Source organism: Cnephaeus nilssonii, assembly GCF_951640355.1.
Source record: "Cnephaeus nilssonii genome assembly, chromosome: 24".
NCBI classification, from domain to species: Eukaryota; Metazoa; Chordata; class Mammalia; order Chiroptera; family Vespertilionidae; genus Cnephaeus; species Cnephaeus nilssonii.
The window spans coordinates 14,083,503-14,107,186 of record NC_137095.1 but is presented as its reverse complement, the minus strand read 5'-3'; the positions used below and the strand labels follow the sequence as shown (position 1 = coordinate 14,107,186).

The window sequence follows — 23,684 nt, the reverse complement described above, 5'->3', positions numbered from 1 at the left end:
ACGGGGAGCATGGAACTGGCCCAGAAGGCGCTTCCAGAAGTCTCGGGGACCCACCCGGTGCCTAAGGCAGAGGAGCGCCTGCTTGTCCTCTCAGGCCCCTCGGACGATAGTCGCCGGTAGGAGACCTCGATGCCTCAGCCGGACGACAACCCGGAGGGACCCGCTGTCCTAACTCCACACGCCACCCTGTCAGGGCGGGACCCCAACCTCGTCACCAGACCCCTGGACGCGGCGGGCGCACCTAGGACAAGGGTTTAGGCTGCCAGTGCTCTCGGGAGGGTCCCGAAGGGAAAAGCCAGCCTGGCTGCGACCGCGACCGACACGACATGAGTGTCCGACTGTGACCACCAGCGCCCTGGGCCCGAGGCCGGCTCTCTGAGCCTCTGACGCAGCGCCACTGCTTCCGGCGGCCTTCCGGTGGCCTCCCGGCCCGTCTCCCGCGGTCAGACGGTCGGGGGTCTGCCGGTCTCGTTTTGGGAGGAGATGATACAGAAAGCTTCTCCTTAAGTGTTGCTGCAGAAACTGCACTGTGGCGCCTTAGTCTTTAGAAAAGAATGACGCCTGCTGGGAGGGAGGCTCTCCCCAAATACTTACTGAGGAGTGAGGAACTGAATCCAGGCCAAGGCGTACGGAGTAAGACAGGAAACGTGAGGTAGAGGAGGAAGTGCCTCAGGGAGAAACCAAGTCCACGAGGGAGATGCCCCGCCCCCTTCCCTCCTCATCGGCAGAGGCATCTACAGAGCGACCGCAGGACCCACTCACCGACGGGGCTGCTCCCAGCTCCATTGGGCACCGTGAGGTCCGCCGAGCTCAGCATCCCACCTGGGGGGAGAGGGGGGGACAGGTGAGGAGGAGCTGGCCTCCCTCCACGCCAGGACCCCAGCCCAGCCTGAACTTGGCACTGACGGGTAATCTATGTGGGTGAGGTTACCAGCCATCACTACCTAAACGATAACTGGTAAGTAAGGACACAGAATCACCACCACCATAACAGGAGCACAAACAATATACCGAACGCAGTAATTAACACATGATCGTGCAAGAAGAACTGTTGCGCACTCGCAGCTGTCGGCCTGCTCGGCCCGCCCTGCGCTGAGCTCACCGTCCGGCTCTGCGTGCGCCTGCCTCGCTGGGACAGGCCAGACAGTGCCCGCTGCTGGGGTGACAGCGCTCAGGGGCGCTGCAGACCAGGGCACGGAGAGGGGCGCGCTTCCCATGGGGGGGGGCCGTCCATGCGCTGCGAATCCTGCCGGTCCACCCCCACGTTCGGCAGGGGGAGAGGCAGGAGCTCTCACTCCCATCAATGAGGCCTGTCCGCGACTTTCAACACGAACGGCCCACACAGCTTCAGCTGCTCAGATGTCCGCCCGTCCAAGCACGCTGTCCCAGGAGGAAGGCTCAGCGGTGGCGGGCAGTGTACACTGCTCCCGGACCTGATGGTCCAAAAATACTTCAGCCCGGCCGCGTGGCTCGGTGGCTGAGCATCAACCTATGAACCAGGAGGTCGAGGTTGGATTCCGGGTCAGGGCAGATTCCTGGTTCGATCCCCAGTGTGGGGCGTGCAGGAGGCAGCCGATCCATGATTCTCTCATCATTGATGTTTCTCTCTCCCTCTCCCTCTCCCTCCCTCTCCCTTCCTCTCTGAGATCAATAACAATATATTTTTAAAAATACTTTAAAAGCTAATTATTGTTTATTAAAACAAGAAAACTAAGAGTAGCAGCATTAAGACCTGCTTAGGGTAGCAGTTTGGGGTTTTTTACCCTTTTTGATAAAGAGCTGCCAGAACAGCCGTCACTACCTACCCGCGCTGCCGGTGCTGGGCGGGCGCTGCGGGGCGCTGGGGGACACGGTCCGGTGCAGCGCGGCCTGGGGCGGCGAGAGCATGCCCGAGTCTGCCAACGCGGAGCCGGCCGCCAAAGCCGGGGACACCAGGGCGCTCCCGGGGTTGGTGTAGGACAAGGCGCTGGGGCTGCTCACAGGGACCGTGACGGACATGGAGAAGTTCTGAGGCGGCAACCCGGGCTGTAAAGAAAGAACAGGAAGAGAAGCTGTTAGCTTCATTTCCATCTACGTTAAACGCATTCACATCTATGTTAAACGTATGAACTTTAATGGCTAACTCGTTATTAAAAGTAGAGGATGGGGGTAGATCCTTACTAAATTTTCACCTCGCAGATGTAAGCTATTTCCTTTAGAATTATATTTAAACAGGAGTATGTTTGACATACTTTTCAATTTTTTATGTATTAATACATATATTTTGAAATAATGTATATGTTATATATTTCAGACATTCATAGAGATGAAAAAGTCAACCTAATGTTAAAGTACTGTGGTCAAATTTAGACATTACAAAATCTATGTTACCAAGTAAGCATAAATCATCACTTTAATGAAACCAGGTTAGTAACATTACATTTCTATTGGGAGATTCCCACTATAATAAAAAGGGCAAAGTGTGTACAAATATTATAAACTCAATACACAGAATTTCAGACATTATAAATAACCCTGGAATGATTTAGTTGACTGGCATTCTTAATGGACAAAACTAAAAACAACAATTAAGTTACATATGTAGCACAAAGCAATCCGAGTGTAACGAAAGGGAAAAAATAATCTAAACAATAAAATTAACAACTGACAAGCTCTCTAAATTGTATGATGATTAAATTATAACGATTATCAATGCTATCTTCCTTCCCTCCAAACAGTCCACAACCCTTTAAAATATTTTCTATTTCCTCTTTCATTCCCGCACAGACCATTTCCACAGGCCTGTTAACCACGATAAACAACAACCCTCTTCATAATTTAAAATGAGAAGCCCTTCCTCCTCAGACTTTTTAAAGTGATTTGCAAAGTAAGGAAACTGCTAACTCAGTTGGAAGAACACAGTTTATATATTCTATTCAGTAGTTTATTCCAGGTAGAAAGTTGTAAGTCATTAACAGACACAGAACAATGGACATAAGATTTAAATTTTTTTCAAATGTAAATACTTTTATTTACACAATTTTTGCAGCTTAACATTAACTGCGGGGTCACCAACATCCATATGAGGTCAGAAGGAATTTTATGTTTTTGTTTGCTATTGTTTTTAAAGACAGTGATGGTATTAGCACAAAAATACCTCCTTAAGTCTATCTTTCAGGAGTGGCTTGTGCAGCATAAAACTGCTTTGAAGAAACAGCCCAGGATGCATACTTCAGGGCATAGTTTTAAGAGCATTAACTCAGACAGAAATAAATATCAGCATCAGAACCAGTCTGTCCCATAGGCCTACACGACCCTCATAGCGTTTGAACTCAGGTTCAGAACAGGGGCCGTGAGGAGCTCTTGCCAATGGGGCGTCGGATGAGAACTCTGTGAAGAGCTATCTGAGGAGCGTGAGCTCAGAGAAAGACCGTTTCATGATGGTTGGAGGTGTGAGCGTGGACAGTTCTGAACAACTATTCACTCTGCACCAGGTTAAGAATGCTGCTGCTGCCAAGACCGGTTTGGCTCGGTGGATGGAGCGTCGGCCTGCGGACTGAAGGGTCCCAGGTTCGATTCCGGTCAAGGGCATGTACCTTGGTTGCAGGCACATCCCCAGTAGGGGGTGTGTAGGAGGCGGCTGATGGATGTTTCTCTCTCATCAATGTTTCTAACTCTCTATCCCTCTCTCTTCCTCTGTAAAAAATCAATAAAATATATTAAAAAAAGAATGCTGCTGCTTAAACTGAAATAGAACCAGGGTCTTCCTCAACACCCACAGGCTCAGCTCAGCACAGGAGGTACTGCTGCCAAGTGGTTTGAAGACATTTATAAAGAGCCAACCAGTAAGCTGCTACTATTACAGCAACCATACAACATGAGTAAACATAATTTTGAGCCCAACGAGTGTGGCTCGGTGGTTGAGCGTCAACCTGTGAACCAGGAGGTCACAGTTCAATTCCCAGTCATGGGGGGGGGGGGGGGGGGGGGCGCACATGCCTGGGTTTCGGGCTCCATCCCCAGTAGGGGGCGTGCAAGCGGCAGCCGATCAATCATTCTCTCTCATCATTGATGTTTCTCTCTCTCTCCCTCTCCCTTCCTCTCTGAAATTAATAAAAATGTATTTTAATAATAATTTTAAAACACCACATTTTGTAATAAAGCTAACCATTTTATACTTTATAGTCTCAAGATCTATTTAAAGTGCATGAAATATTTTTTAAGTCATAGGAGGTAGGGGGCAGTCATATGCACCCTTCAGTTAAAATCGCTTAAGTTTAGAGCTGACGAGACCTTAAACATCACGTGAGGCAACTCACTCACTTTACAGAGAAGGAAACGAGTCCAGGATGGGGTAGGGCCCTATCCAAAGGCACAGGGCGCGGTAGGAAGCGAGCCTGGATTAGAACGTTTCTCTCACGTCTATGTTTAAGGCACTGAACATGTAGGATAAGGTTTCAGCAATTTCAACCTAAAGTTCTATAAAATAAAATAAACTATGCTTTTTTCCTCCTCCTACTTATCACTGCCGTCACTGAAAATAAACAAGACGTGTGGTCAGTCGCTTCATGCACAAGGTAAAAGCACAAACCAGACGTTAGTACTCACTGCGATTTTATGATTCCGCATCATATTATCAAACTCCTCATTAATTTTTTTATACTTCTCCTCGGTATGTGGCGTTAGCACATAGGAAGTATCGGGGTCTGGGCTGTCGCACCCTCGGTGCTCCTTCTTGTTCAGAGCCTAAACGGTGAAGTTAACAAACAGGATCAACACATCACAAGGAGAGGTGAAGCGGGAGTACTTACAGGGCCTCGTTTGAAAATAAAATCACTCTCTTCATTTAGTTTGCTGAATCTGTCCTCCGAGAGTGGACTGTGCTCAAAGTAATCGTCAGCATCAGGGCTCTCACAACCATTAAGGCCTTTCTTTCTTAACGTCTGAAATACAATTGGAAAGTTCACACACACAGGATACTGACGTGCCACGAGGTTTTCTGCAAAATCGACTGGAGCACAGGCTGGGCGGAGCCACCGACGTGCTCTCACGTGATCACAGGGACCTGTTCCTCAGAGAGGCAGCAGCACAAGGATGTTCCCTCTACACCCACAGCGAGGACTCTGTTTGGACTCGCCCTCCCCACGCTTCCACGAGAAGACAATCAGTTGCCCCCTCTCTCCCGGTGACAGCCCACCCGAGGAGAGCCTCGCCCTCCTTCCCGAGGGGCTAATGCGCGTGAAACCGGAACAGAAATGGAGCACGATGCTGCCCTAGGAGTCAGGACAGCGCCTTAAACAGACGAACATTTCAGCAGCTTCACCTACCGACACTGACTCTGAGAGTGTACCCTAATGCCCAGAGCATCCAAGCAGCACTATATCCCCAAATCTCATTCTTCACCTGTTCTCAAACACCATCATTTTCCTACATAACTCTGAAGTATAAAAACTCAAATATTGAATATATGACAGTGCCGACTCCTTCCTATATAGAATGAACATAAGAGTGCCCTTACATATTTTAAAATTTGTAAAACAAGGGACTCAGCATTCTCTCCCCTGCCCTTTCCATAGCGCTTCACGGGTTAACGTAATCCACTGAAGTGCCTTTCTGGAGAATTTTCTCGAATGTCATCAAGTATCCCCTGCACCAAAATGACTTTTCTTCTTCTTCTGACTAATATAGTGAAAATACAGTGCACAGCTGGGTTTCTACTTTTTAATTTTTTAAAGGAAAAATCATCATGAAATGACTTGTCCAGTATTGAAAACCAAGGGCTTGACAATCTATGAATACTAACTTACTTCTAGAATGTCTGTTTTTAAAAACCCTCGTGGGTCTTAGTTCACAGAATTCCTGGGTCCAACAACTTAAGTAGCTTTGAGATTTGTTGATTTTCCAGCCAACCAAAGGGAAGCTGAAATTTTCCAGGTAAGCCTACCTCCCAGGGTTCATTTAACTAGGAAATGGTTTGATCCACAGACCAGCACTAGATAAGTTCATTAACAAATAATTATTTAAATTCGATTGAAGGATCTTTTTAATTAATCCATAGTAATAGATTTTGGCATCCTTTAAAACATGACTTACAATAATTGTGAATGCTGCCCTGGCTGATTTGGCTCAGTGGCTAGAGCGTCAGCCTGCTGACTGAAGGGTCCCAGGTTCGATTCCAGTCAGGGCACATTTCCAGGTTGTGGGCTCCAGCCCCAGTAGGGGGCATGCAGGAGGCAGCCGATCCATGATTCTCTCTCATCATTGATGTTTCTCTCTCTCCCTCTCCCTTCCTCTCTGAAATCAATAAAAATATATATTAAATAATAATAATTGTGAATGCTGCTTTTACTCCTCTTTTCTTGGAGGAAGTAAAGAGTAATCACACAATACATTAAGATTGGTGACTTTTTTCTTAGTTTCTCTGAAGTAAAATTATTTTACAATTGCCCTTCACTAAATTGATTTTCTTTCCATGCTTAAAGAACCATAAAAGTCATTAGTGCAGATGCATTAGCGTCTCAAACTCCCTGATGTGTGCCAAGAGTCCCCGCACAATGCCACCCGCCAGTCACCGCCCATCGCACCCAGCACTCTGCAGCGGGTCCCCGCACCGGCCTGCGCTCCGGGCTGCGGGCTCACTCACCACGGGCGCTGCGTGCGCGTGGCCATAAAAGGTCCTGTTGTTCAGAACACGGAGGACCCCGCCACCCTGCCCAGCCTGCAGCCGCTATCGCAGGGAGGTGTTAACACTCAGAGCGCTGCTGCCCTGACCTCCACAGCGCACGGCCTGCCGCAGACACACAGCAGGTGCCTCCACACATGTCACCACCGAGAGGCCGTGGACCGATCCCGGCCCCAAGGTCCAGGTGTCCCCTCATGCTCGTCAGCCTTCAGAGGAGACAATCCAGTCTTGCACGGTCACTAACAGCATCACTAAGTCCGCATCTCTGCGAACACCTCTGCTGCCGGAGAAACATGCCTTTGTTGAATAACGGCACCGTGTTCCCTGCACAGCAGCGGGCGCCCTGCGAGTCCTCCGGGGAGCGGGCTCTCCCTCGGGCCTGTCCAGCAGGGAATGTGAGAGCCCCTATCAACCCCGCAGATAACCGACTGATGTGCCTCTGCTGGGGAGCCAACTGCGCCCTCTTATCACCAGAGCATGGAGCGCGGCTCTGAGGACCCAGCTGCCTAAAAAGGCCTTTTCTGTCTCCTTATCGTGAGCACAGAGCGCCAGGGCGAGGTTTCCCTGGGCCCGGTGCTAACAAGTGGAATGCTGTGATCTCAGCAAGGCCGCGAGGCGCAGGAGAGACAGGCCAGCCTCGGCTTCACAGCTTCCCGGGAGCCGCCACCGGAGAGCTCAGCAGAGCCGGGCCTGACGGAACTGCGGCTTTACCTACTAAGAGATCCAGAATGTTCCTCAGTGTGTGCTCAATTCCGTAATGCTAACTGTCACATTCCACTCCACACTAACGGAGCCACAGCACTCAGAGGTAGGACGAGGGGCCTGAAAGGACTCAGGTGCCGTTTGCCTGCGTTCTCACCGCCCGAGTGCTCAGCAGTACCTCCCTCCACGCTCTCGCCACCTACCACCCCCCTCACTTCTGCGAGGCAGCTGGGCAGCGCATGCTCCCTGGGGGCCGGCTGGATGGGTAGTCAGTCAGATGGAGCACAAGGTACAAATGAGCACGTGTAACATAACAGAATGATGTCTTAAGGTGCAAGGAACTTAGACCATTGGGATCTTTTAAATAAGAAAAGTTCTCCTGCCCTGGCCAGTTTGGCTCAATGGCTAGAGCGTCGGCCTGCTGACTGAAGGGTCCTAGGTTCGATTCTGGTCAAAGGCACATGCCGGGGTTGCAGGCTCGATCCCCAGTAGGGGGCATGCAGGAGGCAGCCGACAATGATTCTCTCTCATCATTGATGTTTCTATCTCTCTCTCCCTTCCTCTCTGAAATCAATAAAAATATTTAAAAAGAAGAAAAAAGTTCTCCTTTTCCCCATTTTTAATAATTGTTCCCAATTTTGAAAGACACTTCTTATATTTCCTAGACAAGTTGAAAATACATAAAAACATTTCATTTTTTTAAATTGCGAAGCATACATAAAGAAAAGTACATCAGCCCGGACAGCATGGCTCAGTGGTTGAGCGTCGATCCGTGAACCAGGAGGTCATGGTTCAATTCCCTGGTCAGGGCACATGTCTGGGTTGCAGGCTCGATCCCCAGTAGGGGACGTGCAAGAGGCAGCCAATCAGTGATTTCAGAGAGAGGAAGGGAGAGGAGAAAGAGAGAAACATCAATGCTGAGAGAGAACATCAATGCCGCCCCTACTGGGGAGCAAGCCCGCATCCTGGTCCTATGCCTTGACCAGGGACCGAACTGTGACCTCCTGGGTCGGCGTTCACTGAGCCACGCCGGTTGGATCGTATGTTCATTTTGGCAGGAAGTCTACACATCTGCACACGTCTCTAAAGTATTTGAGTGAAGTTGTTACTTCATAAAATGTTATCCTTGTCATACCAGACGATGCCAAACTGGTTTTCAGCAGTTGCATCAGCGAACGCTCCCACCTGCGCGGAGGGCTGGATGTGCGTTCCTCCGATGACTGAGAACAGAAAGCGCACGCCGTATCTCCTGGCCATTTGGATTTTCTCTCGTGAAGTGCCTGTCAAGTACTCTGCCAAGTTTTCTACTGAGCTGTTTCTCTTCCTTATTGCTTTAGAGGCTTTTTATTTGTAATCAGCACAAGTCCTCTGCTAATTTTATGCACTGTAAAAACCTCTCCCCATTCTTCGGCATGTTTTTTTAATACTTGTCTTTGGATGAAAATGGTTCTTCATTTTAATGAAGTCAAGTTGATCCAATTTTCCCTTTACAGCTCTCCCTACGGCATTAATTCCTGTCTTGTGTAAGAACGCTTTCCCTTCCTCAACATTATGAAGACGTTTTCCTAGTTATCTTCTAAGAGGGCCGAGCATTTTGCCTCTCCCAGTGAGGGTCACACTTTCCCTGAAGGCGGACTTCCCGAGCACACGGCTGCTCGGCTCTGCGGTGTGAGGGTGTCCGGGGGCGCAGACTGCCTGACAGCAGCAGCACCCGGACTTGTCCTTCAGGACACAGCCCGCACCCCACTTCCTCTCCCTTCCCCAGGGAGACGGCATTCTTCACACACCTCAGCTTGCTGACAACCTATGGAGTTTAGAGATGCGAGGACAGTCTGTTTCCAAAAGCTATAAGCTCCTTTTAAAACGCTGACTTTCTGTGGCCAGGGGCCACAGCACACATGCCAAATGCCACAGCCTGGCACTCCAGGCGCTCTCCCCACCAGCTATTCCCACCTGCCTCTTCCTCACCCTCATCATTCCCCTACACAAACTCTACTCCACACTAGGGTGTGCCCGGCCGGCGTGGCTCAATGGTTCAGTGTCGACCTATGAACCAGGAGGTCACGGTTCAATTCCCAGTCAGGGCACATGCCAGGTTGTGGGCTCCATCCCCAGTGTGGGGCGTGGGGGAGGCAGCTGATCAATGATTCCCTCTCATCCTTGATGTTTCTCTCTCTCTCTCCCTCTCCCTTCCCCTGACATCAATACAAATATTCTTTTTAAAAACTGAAAGGTGGATAAATGAGTGTCACATCTTTCTCACTATCTGTTTATCCCGCAATATTCCAACACCAACAGCCTTAATATGTATTTAGCGTGGTGCTCCCAGACAACATACCAGGCCTAATTCCACAGGCACAACACACGTGTCCGCACGCTGCCGACCATGCAGGTTGGCTAACAACACAGGACACCCACCCTCCTCTCTCGTCACAGTGCGCCCCGAAAGGGCCGGTGTGTAGGACACAATGGACATACATCTGCAGTTGGCTCCACTTTAATATTCAGCACTCTGCCGAAGGACGTTCAGGTAAAATCCTGCCGGTTGGACAGACTGACAAATATGCGACCGGAAGTCGGAGAATTCAGCTAGAGGCTTAGGAAAGCTGTCCACCAAGTTTCTCGTTAGTGACACGTGACCTACTGCATAAGGAAACACACTAAAGTCTATCGTTTATAGCGGTTTCTAAGCTTCCATTTCACGCTCCATGCGAAGGCTGAAGAGTCTAGAACAGCACACTCCGTGTTAGAAGTCCATGGATATAAGATCTTCAGCTGGAAAGAGCTGAGCTCAATGGGTTATACAACCAGGAAGAACGGGGCACTGGCTTGAGCTCAAACTCTCCAAATAACATCCCTGCTGAGCCCCCGGCACACAGGAGCCCCAGTTCCTATTGTCAAATGAGCAAATGCCCATCAGAGAGTGGGCTTCCAATGACTACACCGGTTGGGAAGGGAGCTCTGAGAAGGGGAGACTTACAGTCGCATTCTAAGAGGATCGTAAGTGCGGTATCTGTAAGCACTGTAAGATGCTGGGCCGCAGGAGCACCAGAGGGGGTTGGCGTTTCTCTTATCTGGTGAACTCGGTGTGGCTGAGTCTGTGCTGCATTAGCATAAGCCAGGCCCACGGCCGATAGGAGGACTCAGATGTGTATGCACTGCTACTGAGGCCGAGTTGTAGCACCTTCTATGTGGGAGAAAGAACATCTTAAACGCAGGCGACCTCAGCACGCCATTACCACACAGGAAAGGAGAAGCAAGCCTTACCGTGGATTCTACCACAACAGACGGTCCCTCACCATCACCTACCTGCCTTCCCCCCTTTGCATTTATGACCTTCATAAAAACCTGCTGCTAAGATTTATGTTCCCTCCACGAATTCCCATTAAAAAGAAAATATGGGAATCCCACTTGACAACTGGGCTGCAAAGCTCTCCTTCCTGTTGAAGCAGCTGGAGCAATACAGGAGACGCTCAGAGGGGCTCGGGACCCACACCCCGACACTGTGATGAGGAGACGGAAGCTCTGGGAGGACTGAGCTAGACCGTCCTCCTCCTGTTCTCTGCGGGGTACACGCTGCCTGCCTGCGCTACGCACGCTCGACTTCTGGGGCCCCGAGCAACACGGCTGCGCCCATCGGAGCAGAGAAGGCAGGGCCAGAAGGCGGCCGCCGCCTCCCGGGGAAACTAGCTGGACATCCGTTTGTTGACAGTGTTACAGCCAACTCTATTGTTCTGGTTGACTTAAGGCACTGCAACCTTTTATCAGAAATCGAGATTTTAAAAATAAGCTATCATTTTAAACTAAACACACAAGGGATAATCCCCATTTCAAGAAAATCCAGCTATGAAATCTCTTTGAAAGCTAACCCGAATGGTGATCTCCTCATTTACAAAGTTATGATTCAAAATTCATGGTGTCTCTATTAAGGGGAAAGTCTACTGCATAGTTCGTGCTGGGTATAAGTGAGGAGAGAGACCAAAAATGCTCAATGATATGAAGTAATTGACAATGAGGGGGCGTGGCTAACGACGTGACCACGAGTGTAAGTGAAGGCTCAGCAAGAGCCTGAACAAATGCGTCAGACACTTTCCGGGGAGGCTACTGGAGCGAGCCACTTAAAACCGGCCAATCAGCAAGAGAGACGGGTCCTCGCTGTAATTATGCTACACTTTTCTCTGCTTTTCACACAATTAACTGCTTAAAAAGTAACAGAAGGGCTCTTTTAACACAAGTAGGAGAATTTTTTTTTTTTTTGCAGTCACAATTACTGTGAAAAAAAGGAATAGCTAAGGCAGAGAAATGTAGGGAAAACGTATAGATCTCATTGTCAGATCTGTAACATAATCTGTGATGGCAAAGAGATGCCTACACAATAAAGTATCTTCACCTAAATTTAAATTATTTGAATAAAATCGAGATTGGAGCTTCATTCCTTCTTTTATAGTTTGTTGTGCATCATTTCACATGGTTTCGGTTTTTTTCACCAAGGAAATACCGAATTTATTAAAATCACTTTCTAATGTTACAAAATTAAGCCAAAGTATGTATCTTTTCAAGGAGAGAAATAAATATGAATGAAAAGGAAGCAAAATCTCCAAATATAACAAAGTAGGCCAAAGTAAAGACTGAGCTAACTAAATTCGGTTAGAAATACACATGGCATGCTAGCTTTTAAGAGGAGAGTTTGCAAGGCGAAGCATGCTGGCCCTCCGTTTTGAAGGCTTTGTGTTAAAACAGCATTTCTGAATAGAGAGAAATCATCCTAAAAACAACCCCTTTTCTTTCTTTTCCGCCAATTAGGCTGGCAGAATTACAAGGGGAAGGAAAATGAGGGCATCCTTCCCCCACAACTAAAGCACGATTAGCGAGAGAAATATTAGCGACATCACTTCTTTCACTTCGTTAGTGTTCGAGCTGTGGGCAATCACTGACGTCATAGAACAATGAAGACATTAAAACTAACTCGTAGTGATAATAGTTTCTTAGAATGTAAACTTAGAAACTCCTAACTAAGTCATCACAGGTGACAAGCTAGGTGAAGTGGGTGTGGGTTCCAACAGCCTCATTCATTTGCCTCACTGAGTAGGACACGATTATAGCTGAAGTGGGTCATCACAGGCAACCATTAGATCCTCCTAAGAAATGATACAGCCCGGCCGACGTGGCTCAGTGGTTGAGCATCGATCTATGAACCAGGAGGTCACAGTTCGATTCCCGGTCAAGGCATGTGCCCGGGTTACAGGCTCGACCCCCGTGGGGGTGTGCAGGAGGCAGCCAACCCATGATTCTCTCATCACTGATGTTTCTGTCTCTCTCTCCCTCTCCCTTCCTCTCTGATCAATAAAAATGTATTTTTAAAAAAGCAATGGCTCAGAGAAAAGAGGTCGCTCTGACGGATCTGTGTGGGATGTGAAACCATCTCAGTCACAGCTGGTAAGTGGCGAGCGGCTCTCACCTCGACGATGTCCGAGTTGGTCCTGCTCTCGTGCGGCTCGTTGTACTCGGTGTACTTGAGCAGCACCTTGTCCATGTCGGTGCTGGCGTACTGGAACAGCTTGTTGGAGCTGTTGAAGATGATGAGCGCGATCTCACAGTCGCAGAGCACGCTGAGTTCGTAGGCTTTCTTCATCAGCCCGAACTTCCTCTTCGTGAAGGTGACCTGGACAAGCAAGGGGGAAAAGGCCATTTTTATTAAAAGCATTAGCAGTCGCCCTGCCGGTGTGGCTCAACCCAGGAACCAAGAGGTCATGGTTCGATTCCCGGTCAGGGCACATGCCTGGGTTGCGGGCTCAATCCCCAGTGGGGGGTGTGCAGGAGGCAGCCGATCAATGATGTTTCTCTCTCATTGATGTTTCTATCTCTCTATCCCTCTCCCCTCCTCTCTAAAAATCAATTTAAAACATTTGGCCCTGGCTGGTTTGGCTGAGTGGATAGAGTGTTGGCCTGCGTACGGACTGAGTGGTCCTGGGTTCGGTTCCGGTCAAGGGCACATGCCAGAGTTGCTGGCTTGATCCCCAGTGGGGGGTGTGCGGGAGGCAGCCGATCAATGATTCTCGTCGTTGATGTTTCTATCTTTCCCTTTCCTTCTCCTTTCCTCTCTGAAATCAATAAAAATAAAATTTTATAAAAAAAAATTTGTAAAAAGCATTAGTACTTGGACACAGTCTCCCTGCAAATGAGTCTTACTACTGAGTCAGAGTCTGAAGATGGAGAGGTTCCTAGCTTCACACCCGCCATGAGCCTCTACCCCCCGCCCCCCGCCCACTTGCCCTAGTACCACAGTCCCACATGGATCTCGTATCTCCACGGGCTCCGGCAGGGCAGCCTCCTGGGAGCCAGGCCTTTACCCCGGCCCGCTCCACTGCAGAAGGCCAAGGACCACAGGAGGGAACAGTGGCCAGTGGCCCCTTACCGTCTGGCTTAAAATGGCTCCCACCAGAAACCCCAGGTCCCCCCTCCAGGAACCCCTCCTCACTTGGACTATTCCCCACAAACTGAACCGAGCACATCTGCCATCTCCCTCGTGCTCTCCCAGGCCCTCCTGGTGCACCCCTGAACTGCATCCAGGACAGCCACTCCCTGATGGCCTCTGACCGCTTCTTCCTGTCCCCGCCGTGCTCTCAGCCCGGTTTGTGTTTGTTCAGCCTGGAATACGTCCTTTCTCTCCCAAGTCTCTTCTAAATTATTTTCCTTCCTTCCTCTTCACAAACCCCAGGGCCTTTAAGCTCACGCCATGGCATTTATACCACCAACCCCCTGTGGCAGCGCCAAGTGACCCCGGGTCCTCTCCCTCGCACGTCGATGAGCATCACCGAGCCACCTTTCTGTCTAGCCCTGCTCTTCTTTCGTCTCTGGTGACTCAGCATGGGGGGGCGGGTCACTGCAAATACCCCGGCCTCTCAGGTCCTGCATCTCCCAGCCTCCAGATGATCGGCCTTCCACATGCCAAGCACTCACTCCTGAAGCCACACCTGGAACTCCGCCGCCAGCATCATCTCACCGGCCCACTCCGCCGGCCCTTCCCCGCTGTCCCACGGTGTATGGCGCCTCCAGAAACCCTTCACCCTTTATCGAGCCCCGTTACTCATCTCACCACGCGGGTACTGTCCCCGCTCAGGTCCGTTCTCGCCTCTGTAGGTCCCATGGCCCATCAGTTTTCACTCCCTGCAAACAGCTCCTTCCCTCTTCCCTCCTAATATAGGTGCCTGCAGAGCCCCACCCAGGACCGACCCCCATTCATCTACCAATTATCCCTGCGTCTTTACCCAAGTAGCTCACACTTCTCCTGGGAGCAGGAACACACACACACACACACACACACACACACACACACACACGGCCACTTGGTGTTTCTACACTGATGATCCTAAGTCTCAACCGACACTCAGTGTTGCCTGCCCATCACGACTTGGCTTGTCTGACAAGCCCATCCTCCAAGTCAACTACTTCCTACCTTCCCTCCCTCAGATCCACTCTGCACCGAGGAAACGGAATAGGCAGCTCTCTCCTCTCCCTTCCATCACCAAATCTATCCTTCCAGCGCTTCATCCGTACCTTCGCACGCCCTCCCGGCTCTGCTGTTAGTGATGGCACTTCCGCCCGCTCCTTCCACACACTCCGGGCTCTTCCCCACAGCGCCCCGTCCTCTCCACCAGGGCAGAGGCACAGGCCTCTCCGGACCCCGCCCTGCTCCTCCAGGTGCCACCCCTTCTCGCCTCCTCCGGAGAGCGCATGCTTGATAGAAACATCCACACCTTCTCCAATCTCATGACTCCCATTCGCCTCAACCTGCTGCCATCACTTTCATTCCTATCCCCAATATCCTTCAGCTTATGTGACTGAAGTCAGTGGTCACTTTTGTTCTAACTTAGTCTATGTCTCAGCGAGGCTCCGGAACACGTCCGCTCTCCCCCCACTACCACAGTCCCAGGGTCGCCACCTCTGCCTTGCAACACTTACTTACAAGGCTTACTTAAGGGTCAGAGACACAGTCTGCAGATACAGAGCAGGCATCAGAAGTACGGCAGACCTGCTGGGATTAGCCCCAGGCGGTATGGCTCAGTGGATAGAGCGTCGGCCTGAGGACTGAAGGGCCCTGGTTCGATTCCAGTCAAGGACATGTACCTCAGTTGCAGGCTCAATCAGGGCACGTGAGGGAGACAACTAATCGATGTGTCCCTCTCACATCGAAGTTTCTCTCTCTGTCTCTCTTCCTCCCTTCCATTCTCTCTAAAAATCAATAAAAATAAAAAGAAATGTTGGCGTTATCGGACCAGCAATGCAAAACAGCTATGATGACCATACTAAGGCTCTCATGGAAAAAGTGGACAGCATGCAGCAACAGGTAAGCAGAGAGATGGAAATTCTTTTTAAAAAAATCCTTTTTAAATGCCAGCAGTAAAACACACTAACATAAAGGAAGTGTCTTTGATGGGTCCATCAGCAGGATGGAACTAATGAGGAAGAAACCTCTGAGCTTGAGGACATGCCAACAGAAACTGTAAACAGCAGCAAGAGAAGAAAGAGAAATCACAGAAGAAATATTTGAATCATAACATTTGAGAATTGCCCCAAATTAATGTTCAGACACCAAACCACAAATCCGGGAAGCTCAAAGAACACCAAGCAAAATAAATGCAAACAACAAACAAAAACCCCTCCAAACCCCAAGATGACAGCAAGGCATGTTATATATAAACTGTATAAAATCAAAGGCAGAAATATCTTGAAAGAAGCCAGAGGGGAAAAACACCTTATCACCGACGTGTCAGTGTAAGAACTACATCCAAGTTCTCCTCAGACACCACGCAACGAGGACGAGCACACGGATAAGCTTCAAGTGCCGGAGGGCGGGGAGCACCCACCAGCGTAAATGCTGTATCTTGAGAAATTGTACTTCACAAGAAATAAAGACCTTCTCAGACAAACAAAAATTGTGGTGCGCAGGGAAAACAGTTTATGATTGTATTATTATTTATTACTAGAGGCCCGGTACATGAAATTTATGCATGGGGGCAGGGAGGGTGGGTTCCTCAGCCTGGCCTGCACCCTGTCCAATCCGGGACCCCTCGGGGGATGTCCAACTGCCTCTCGCAATCTGGGACTGCTGGCTCCTAACTGCTCGCCTGCCTGCCTGCCTGCCTGATCACCTCTAACCCCTCTGCCTGCCTGCATGATTGCCCCTAACCACCTCTGCTTGCTTGATCGCCCCTAACTACCTTTGCCTACCTGCTTGATCGCCCCTAACTGCTCCCCTGCTGGCCTGAACGCCCATAACCACCTCTGCCTCGGTGCCACACCCAGGACCCAGGATTCCCTCCTCTGGCCGGCCACAGGCACCAGGGACCAGGGCCAGCTTTGCCCGGGCCGGCCGCAACCACAGGTACCTGGGACTACGGGCGGGCAGCTTTGCCTGGGCCCAGCTTTATCAGGAAGGACATCTGGAAGATGTCCAGTCTAATTAGCATATTACTCTTTTATTAGTATAGATTTACTGGAGGCCTGATGCATGAAATTCATGCAAGAAATTCATGCAAGAGTAGGCCTTCCTTCCCCCGGCTACCGGCACTGGCTTCCCTCTGGCACCCGGGATCTGGGCTTCACCTGGGACCCGGGCCTCCCTCATAGCCTCGGCTTCATCCGGAAGGACATCCAGTCTAATTAGCATATTACGCTTTTATTATTATAGATTATTTCTATACAAACAACTGTAAACCTACTTTTGCCCACCAGGTACATAAATGATGTAGAATATTTGTGATAACATGGTTTCTAAAAAATATGATTATTTGTTGGTTAACCTGAAAATTTAACTGACCAGAACACATTCACTGATAGCTGTAGTTAACTTAAGAATTACCTACTTATGAAAACCGAGGTGATAATTTTATCACTATGTAGAATACTAATAATGAAATGTACAGAAGAATAAATATATTATGAAAAATGTACACAATTAGTGAACATAAAATCACTGCAGGGATTTTACTTTTCTTCCTTCTGCCTATGTTTTTATAATTAACACATGCGATTTCTTGAAATAAAATGTTTCCTTAAAGCACATGATAAAAAGCCAAAACTTTCTGACTGCTAAAATATTTAATTTAGTCTAAAAATAAAAATATTTAGACTTAAAATTATGTGTAAGAAAAATTCAACCATTTTATCCTACACTCCTTTCTAAGGAAAAAATATTTACATCTGTTAAATAGATAAATGAAGATGTCCACTCACCTGTCGGTTCCTTTCATCCATTATGCGTGTGATTTGTATTTTCTTCCGCCCCATTTTCGGTCACCTTTCCTCCCTTATATTCCAAATATTTAATTTAAAAATTGCTTTTCTTCAATAGCCTAATGCATCATACACGGCTTCTGTTATTGCAGCTTCTGGTCCACGGGCTGCCGCTGAAATTTTCTGAAAGATCTAAAAGAAAACACCAATTTGAAAATTTAAGTTCTACAGATTTGCACGTCATGAAAACGCTGTACAAACTTCAAACCTGTTGTGATGCTGCACGCTGAGAGATTATTAGTTAAAACCAGTACGTAAGGTGAAGCCCTGCCTTCCAGGCCTGGGCCCTGGTCGGGGCGCGTGCAGGAGGCAACCCATCAATGTGTCTCACATCGATGTTTCTCTCTGTCTCTCTCTTCCACTCTCCCTAAAAGTCAATAGGAAAATGTCCTCAGGTGAGGATAAACAAAAAATGAAATAAAGTAAGTTGAAGCCTTGTTCATTTGACCCCTACAATACCTCTTAAGTCTTTCTGTACCTCTAGCCCTGGCTAAAAGAGTGCACCTGTCACCGCTGAGTTTCTCCTCGATGCTTATGACATAGCCACAAGAGCAAGGCTTGCTGAGACTGGTCAGTGTGCCAGCGACTTTTCTAAATGCTGGGTACGTTTTCATTCATTCTCTCCTCACTGCAATCTTCTGAGTCGGCTGTAATTACCTCATTTGGTAACTAGGGTTCCTGACGCACAGAGACAGTGAGGAATGTGCCCAGGGTCACACAGTAAGAGGCACAGCTCAGCGTATGAACACAAGGAGTCTAGCTCCAAAGCTGCTCCTCATACACATTATTAAACATCTTTCAACGCTTCTGATGGCTAACAATCTGGATACTTCCAATCTGCCTTTACAAACTTCCTGCAAACTGCCAGCGACACCCGCAGAAGTGCTATTCGTCAACCCACAAAGACACGATCTACTTCCCTAATAACATGCACTGGATGTAATGCTCTTCTGTTAGCTACTTAATGAGCTCCTTATCAACTGGAATGGCATCTCCCTGAGGAAGCCAAAACCAATGCCCCGAGTAGAATAAACCCAGCATCTTACTTGGTGGGTGTGGGCCTGTGAACCCCATGTCCATTTTCCTCCGACTCCGAGGATCACTCATAAACAAGGATGTTTATTCCCTTTATCTCTATAGTGGAACGGCTGGCAATTATATAACTTGTCATGTTGTGAATGACAGCTCTGTCAAAACCTAGTGCTTTCAAAACTTCCATGATAAAAATATTTTTGGAGGGATGGGAGACAAAGACTGGGACATTCATAAATTCACAGAACAAATACTATATGATTCCACTTACGTGAGGCATTTAGAGCTGTCAAATGCATAGAGACAGAAAAGATAAACAGGCAGTTGCCAGGGACCGGAGGAAGGGGGGGATGGAAGTCAGCGCGAATGGTGCAGAGTTTCAGCAGATGATGAAACGGCTCTGAAGATGGATGGTGGTATCCTTGCACGGCAATGGGAATCTACCTCATGCCACTGAACTGCACACTTAAAGTGGCTAAAGTGGCAAAGACCACTTTCAAAAATACAGTACTCTAAAAGTATGTATGCATCTTTAAAATAATTTCAGGTTTCAAGTGTTTCTAATACAAGGAGTCTTAGTAGACATCGCAACATTTAAAACCTACCTTTAAAATTGAAACCCATGTTTAACAAACACTGTTGGGCACTTTTTTGCCCACAGATAAAGTAATATATCTTACCCTCGGGGGTAAAAATGAATCTAATTAAATGCCAGGCCTATAACTGTATTCAGGCAAAATTAATACAGTAAAAAAATCAGTTTAAACTGAACTCCCAGATAATTGAATTATTTTTTGTAGTATGTCATTAAAAAAAAAAATCAGGAACTAGAGTTTAAGAAAGATTCCCAATATGGGTTCTGTTGTCTTAATTTGCGAGATATCAGAATCTAGCACTCAAATTCAGACCAAGTCATTCTAATACTGATTACAGATGTTCAGTCTTTTACAATCAATTTTGTTTACTGTTTTAAAGAACCTGTGGCTTAAGTACATAAATATTTTAAGAGCTCGGACTTTAAACAGAAGGTGAACTTTACTTTCAACTTGGCCCTTATTAAATAAACACCACTCATCAGAACACAACATTTGGATGATTCTAATAATCAACTACCTGTTAAATTTTATCAAAAGCTACTAAAATAAAACTACTTTCTAATAAAATAATTATGTACAATCAACAACTGAATGCTTTTAACAACCAAATAGGCATCTATCATGAGAAAATCTATAAGGATTCATTCCTTCTTTGAAAGAGAGGAACTTAACACATTGCGGACAGTTCACGAGAATTCTCGCTTCATATTACACCGTGTTTTACAAAGTACCATACTTGAAAAAGGTACTAGCTTGTAAAAACATGTAATAAATAACTTCAAAATGCAATGGGTATTTAATTTTAAGGCGTGCCTTTAACATTTATGTAAAACGTTTTTTGTACTCGTTCAATAGAAACTTATCTGCCACTGGGATAAGCTAGCAATGAAACTGCTGGTCCGCAATGCGTTAAGAATTCAGTTTTGGTCACATTAAACTTGAGATGGTCATGGGTCAGGCAGCTGGAAATGTCAAGTAGGAAGCTAGAGAGAAGGCTCAGACATCAGCGCTAAAGATACACGTTGGGGGACCTCGGGCATCTTGATGATAGTAATATTGTAGGGAACTGTGCCCACCTTGGGGTGAGATAGAAAATGAAAGGAAGTCAAGCACCCGGGAACAAAACATTTGTCTTTGAAAATCAGTCACTCAAAATTATCCTCTAGAGAAACGGTTCTTAAAATTTTAAATGTGGGTCAAATCGTTTATTTTTTCAAAAAGAAACCTAAATTTCAGCTTCCCTTGAAAAATATTCCACTTTCAAAAATTCTAAGGAAAGAAGACAATGACAAAATACATGAAATGGGTGTTCATCGGTGCAACCAGAACAGGAGCAATCAGGGCCAACGCCATGTGAGCTCCCAGGGGGAGCCTGTCTGTGCCATCAAACACGGCGGCAGTGTTTCCAGACCTGGTTGTCATGTAAAAAATCTAAAACACAAAACAAAAAACTAAGCATTTTCTCAAAGGAACCCATCCGATGGCACATCCTAACCAAATGGCTAAAACAAGCATTTGAAAAAGTCTTTCAGCAGTCCAAAGGAACAGAAAATTTACATACGGGGGTACAGAATAACATCAGACTTTCTGTCAAAAACTATGCAAGTGGACATTAGAGGAGAGACAGACACACAGAGAAGGCAATAAAACGAACAAACAAACAAACAAAACTATGTGAGCTATTTCAGAAACTATTTCTCAACGTATTACCAGAAGTAAAGAGGGCCATTTCAAGACAGTGGACCCAATTCACCAAGAAGACATTAAAAAACCCCCACTAAATATGCATGTACCTAATTATAGAGCTTCAAATTCCATGAGCCAAGAAGTGAAAGGAGAAGGAGCCCAGCCCATAGCCAATGCTGAAGAGTCCCACACTGCTCCCTCCGCAGGTGGTGGAATAATAGGAAATCAGAGGGATAAGTCTTCAACGCACTATCCACCAATGTGACCGAATTCACATTTCAGAAAGCTCCACCCAACAACTGCAGAATGTTCAGTGCCCACCAAACAGTCACCAACACAGACAACATCCTGCACTTATAACAAATACACAAAGTATGTTCTCAGACTACAACAGAATTAAATTAGAAGCCTAGAGAGAAAAATACCCGTAAGAGGTCAACTCCCCCCAAACTGGCCTGTCAGACCAAAGTGTTCATAATCAAAATGCCAGCAGGCATTTTTGTAGACTGACCAGCTGATTCTGAAATACACAAAGAGAAAGGGAAAGAACCTAGAATAGGAAAACTTAGGAGTAGAACAAGATTGGAGGATTTACACCATCTGCTTTTAAGACTCACCATAAAGCTACAGTATAATCAAGACAGTACAGCGTCGCCATTAAGGACAGATTTATAGATTAATAAAAACAGAATAGGGACTCCTGAAATACACCCACATATAATGGTCAACTGATTTTCAACAAAGATGCCAACGTAATTCAACAGACTATATTAGCTTCTCAAAAATGTTACATTTGCAAAAAAAATAAATCTCATCCCTTCCCTCACACCATATAAAAAATTTAACTCAAAGTGGATCACAGACCTAAAACAGAAGCCCAAAGCAGTTCTAAAACATGAAAGAAAAAAGGTTAGAAAAATTTTTGCCCAATCTCTGTGCCAACTCCTCCAATTTCTACTCCAAATTAGGGCGGAATTATAGGGGGAAATCCCTCATCGGAGGCTGTTGAGTCAGGGTATGAATCTATTCAAAAGGAAAGAGCATTTCCCACCCTAGTCCTCAGAGTATCTCCTAAGCAGGCAGTGATGAGCTCACGCCTAACCCTCAGGGCCATGGGGAGCCTGCATGGAAATAAGACGCTGGCGACTTCCGGGAGCTCGTTGGGGAAGGAAGCCTCGTAACTTCCTACGCTTACACACGGCCCAGAACAGAACGGCTGCCCTGTGTACAGAGCCCTCACGGCGGCTCAGAGGGTCCGAGTTCTGAGCAACGGGCGTGAGAAGGGCCCAGTGCCCTACCTCCCGTCCTTCCGTTCTGAGCAGTGAGTGGACAAAAGGGACTTCGGAGAAACGTCAGTAAGATGACGAAAATGAACATTCAGAGATTCACACAAGACCAACCAAGGGTTCTATTTTACAGTGTGAATCAAACGTCATTCGCCCCATCCTGCCTGGACACATGTAAGTTTTGGTCTGAAAGATACTTTGCTTCGACTGAAAAGCAATGCCTGTTCTCCGAGTTGCCTGAACTGAAAGATATAAAAATACACTTTCTTCCAAGTTTAACAATAAAAACATAAAGCTACAAGAAACTGATATCAGAATAAAGTATTCTAACAAGGAACTCATTCTCTAAATTTATAAAAGTACTTTCTATCATATAATTATTCAAGGAAAAAATTAGACCTTATGTTAAATAGCGAAACTATTCTTACAATGACAAGAACAACAACAAAAAGTCTTAAGTACCTTCCCCAAGGTTTTTACTGACATAACCAGGCTTAATCAATGAGATCTAATATTTAAAATGTTAATGCTAACTTATTATAACATACCAGAAATATCCCCTGCTAACATTTTCCAAAATTCCATTCGTTTTAAATAGTCTAGTATCAATGTAGTTTTATTCCCATTAAAAACAAAAGGTAGACCTCAGATGAGGTTTCGCTCATGAAAACTTCTGAGTAAGACTACATATTGTACTGGCGTATTGGAACCATTAACCTGGACCAATAAAGTTTTAAAATCAAGTAGAGTACTCCAGGGCTTTGCAATTATGGGCCTATGATTTAAGGTAATAAACTGAAAGTCACAAAAAGGCCCACATTTTCAAGGATCTCCTAAATTAGCTTAACTTTTTTCATTGACCCTTCCCATCTTTCAAGAAACAGGGCTAGATTTGTCCTCTTCATCTGTTATTTGAAAACTCCTTCCCCGGCTCACGTAATTCTCCTCACACCCTCCCATCCTCCTAATTCTTGTCACAATAAATACAGACTACCCACTGTAGGTCTTTTTCTTCTTTAAAAAAACAAACGAACAAAGGTAATTGATATGGAGGTGGCAATGATGAAAAAATCCGGGGTTATCTGAACAGTGTCAGATAAACTATCACTATATACTATTATGCACTTCAATTGGCCTCTAAAAATCCTTAATTCATCTATATTAATCCCCAAGGTAAACTCCAAAATGACTGCCATTCAAACTCACAAGACAGTATGAATGGATCATATGTAACTCCCAAAGTTAGATGTTTAAACAAAGCATTTCCATGGTACTTATTTACTTCATATCAGAGAAAAATGAAAAGTGTCTTACTAGAAATGACGTATCAACAAAAAGTGCACTTAGGATCCTTGAAGAAACTTCTTCTTTGTTACTTTTTCACAAAATGCCACTCCTTGATAAAGAAAAAAATATGAGATGGGT

At 46.7% G+C, this 23,684-nt stretch overlaps 1 protein-coding gene across 5 annotated transcripts in view; it reads right to left on the bottom strand.

The window, feature by feature from the left end:
* The window catches only part of MEF2A (myocyte enhancer factor 2A), a 60,946-nt gene that overhangs the window by 15,487 nt on the left and 21,775 nt on the right, over positions 1-23,684 (bottom strand). For 2 of the 5 annotated variants that reach the window (XM_079763908.1, XM_079763911.1), the window contains exons 2-7: positions 23,574-23,655; positions 17,600-17,791; positions 12,822-13,025; positions 4,588-4,725; positions 1,806-2,025; positions 763-822 (exon numbers count right to left, since the gene is read on the bottom strand). In XM_079763908.1, the coding sequence (XP_079620034.1) occupies positions 763-822; positions 1,806-2,025; positions 4,588-4,725; positions 12,822-13,025; positions 17,600-17,653 (676 nt within the window). In that variant the 5' untranslated portion in view covers positions 17,654-17,791; positions 23,574-23,655. Of the gene's footprint in view, positions 1-762; positions 823-1,805; positions 2,026-4,587; positions 4,726-4,790; positions 4,923-12,821; positions 13,026-17,599; positions 17,792-23,573; positions 23,656-23,684 lie in introns of all 5 variants that reach the window. The other 3 variants (XM_079763912.1, XM_079763910.1, XM_079763909.1) reach the window with 3 other exon arrangements.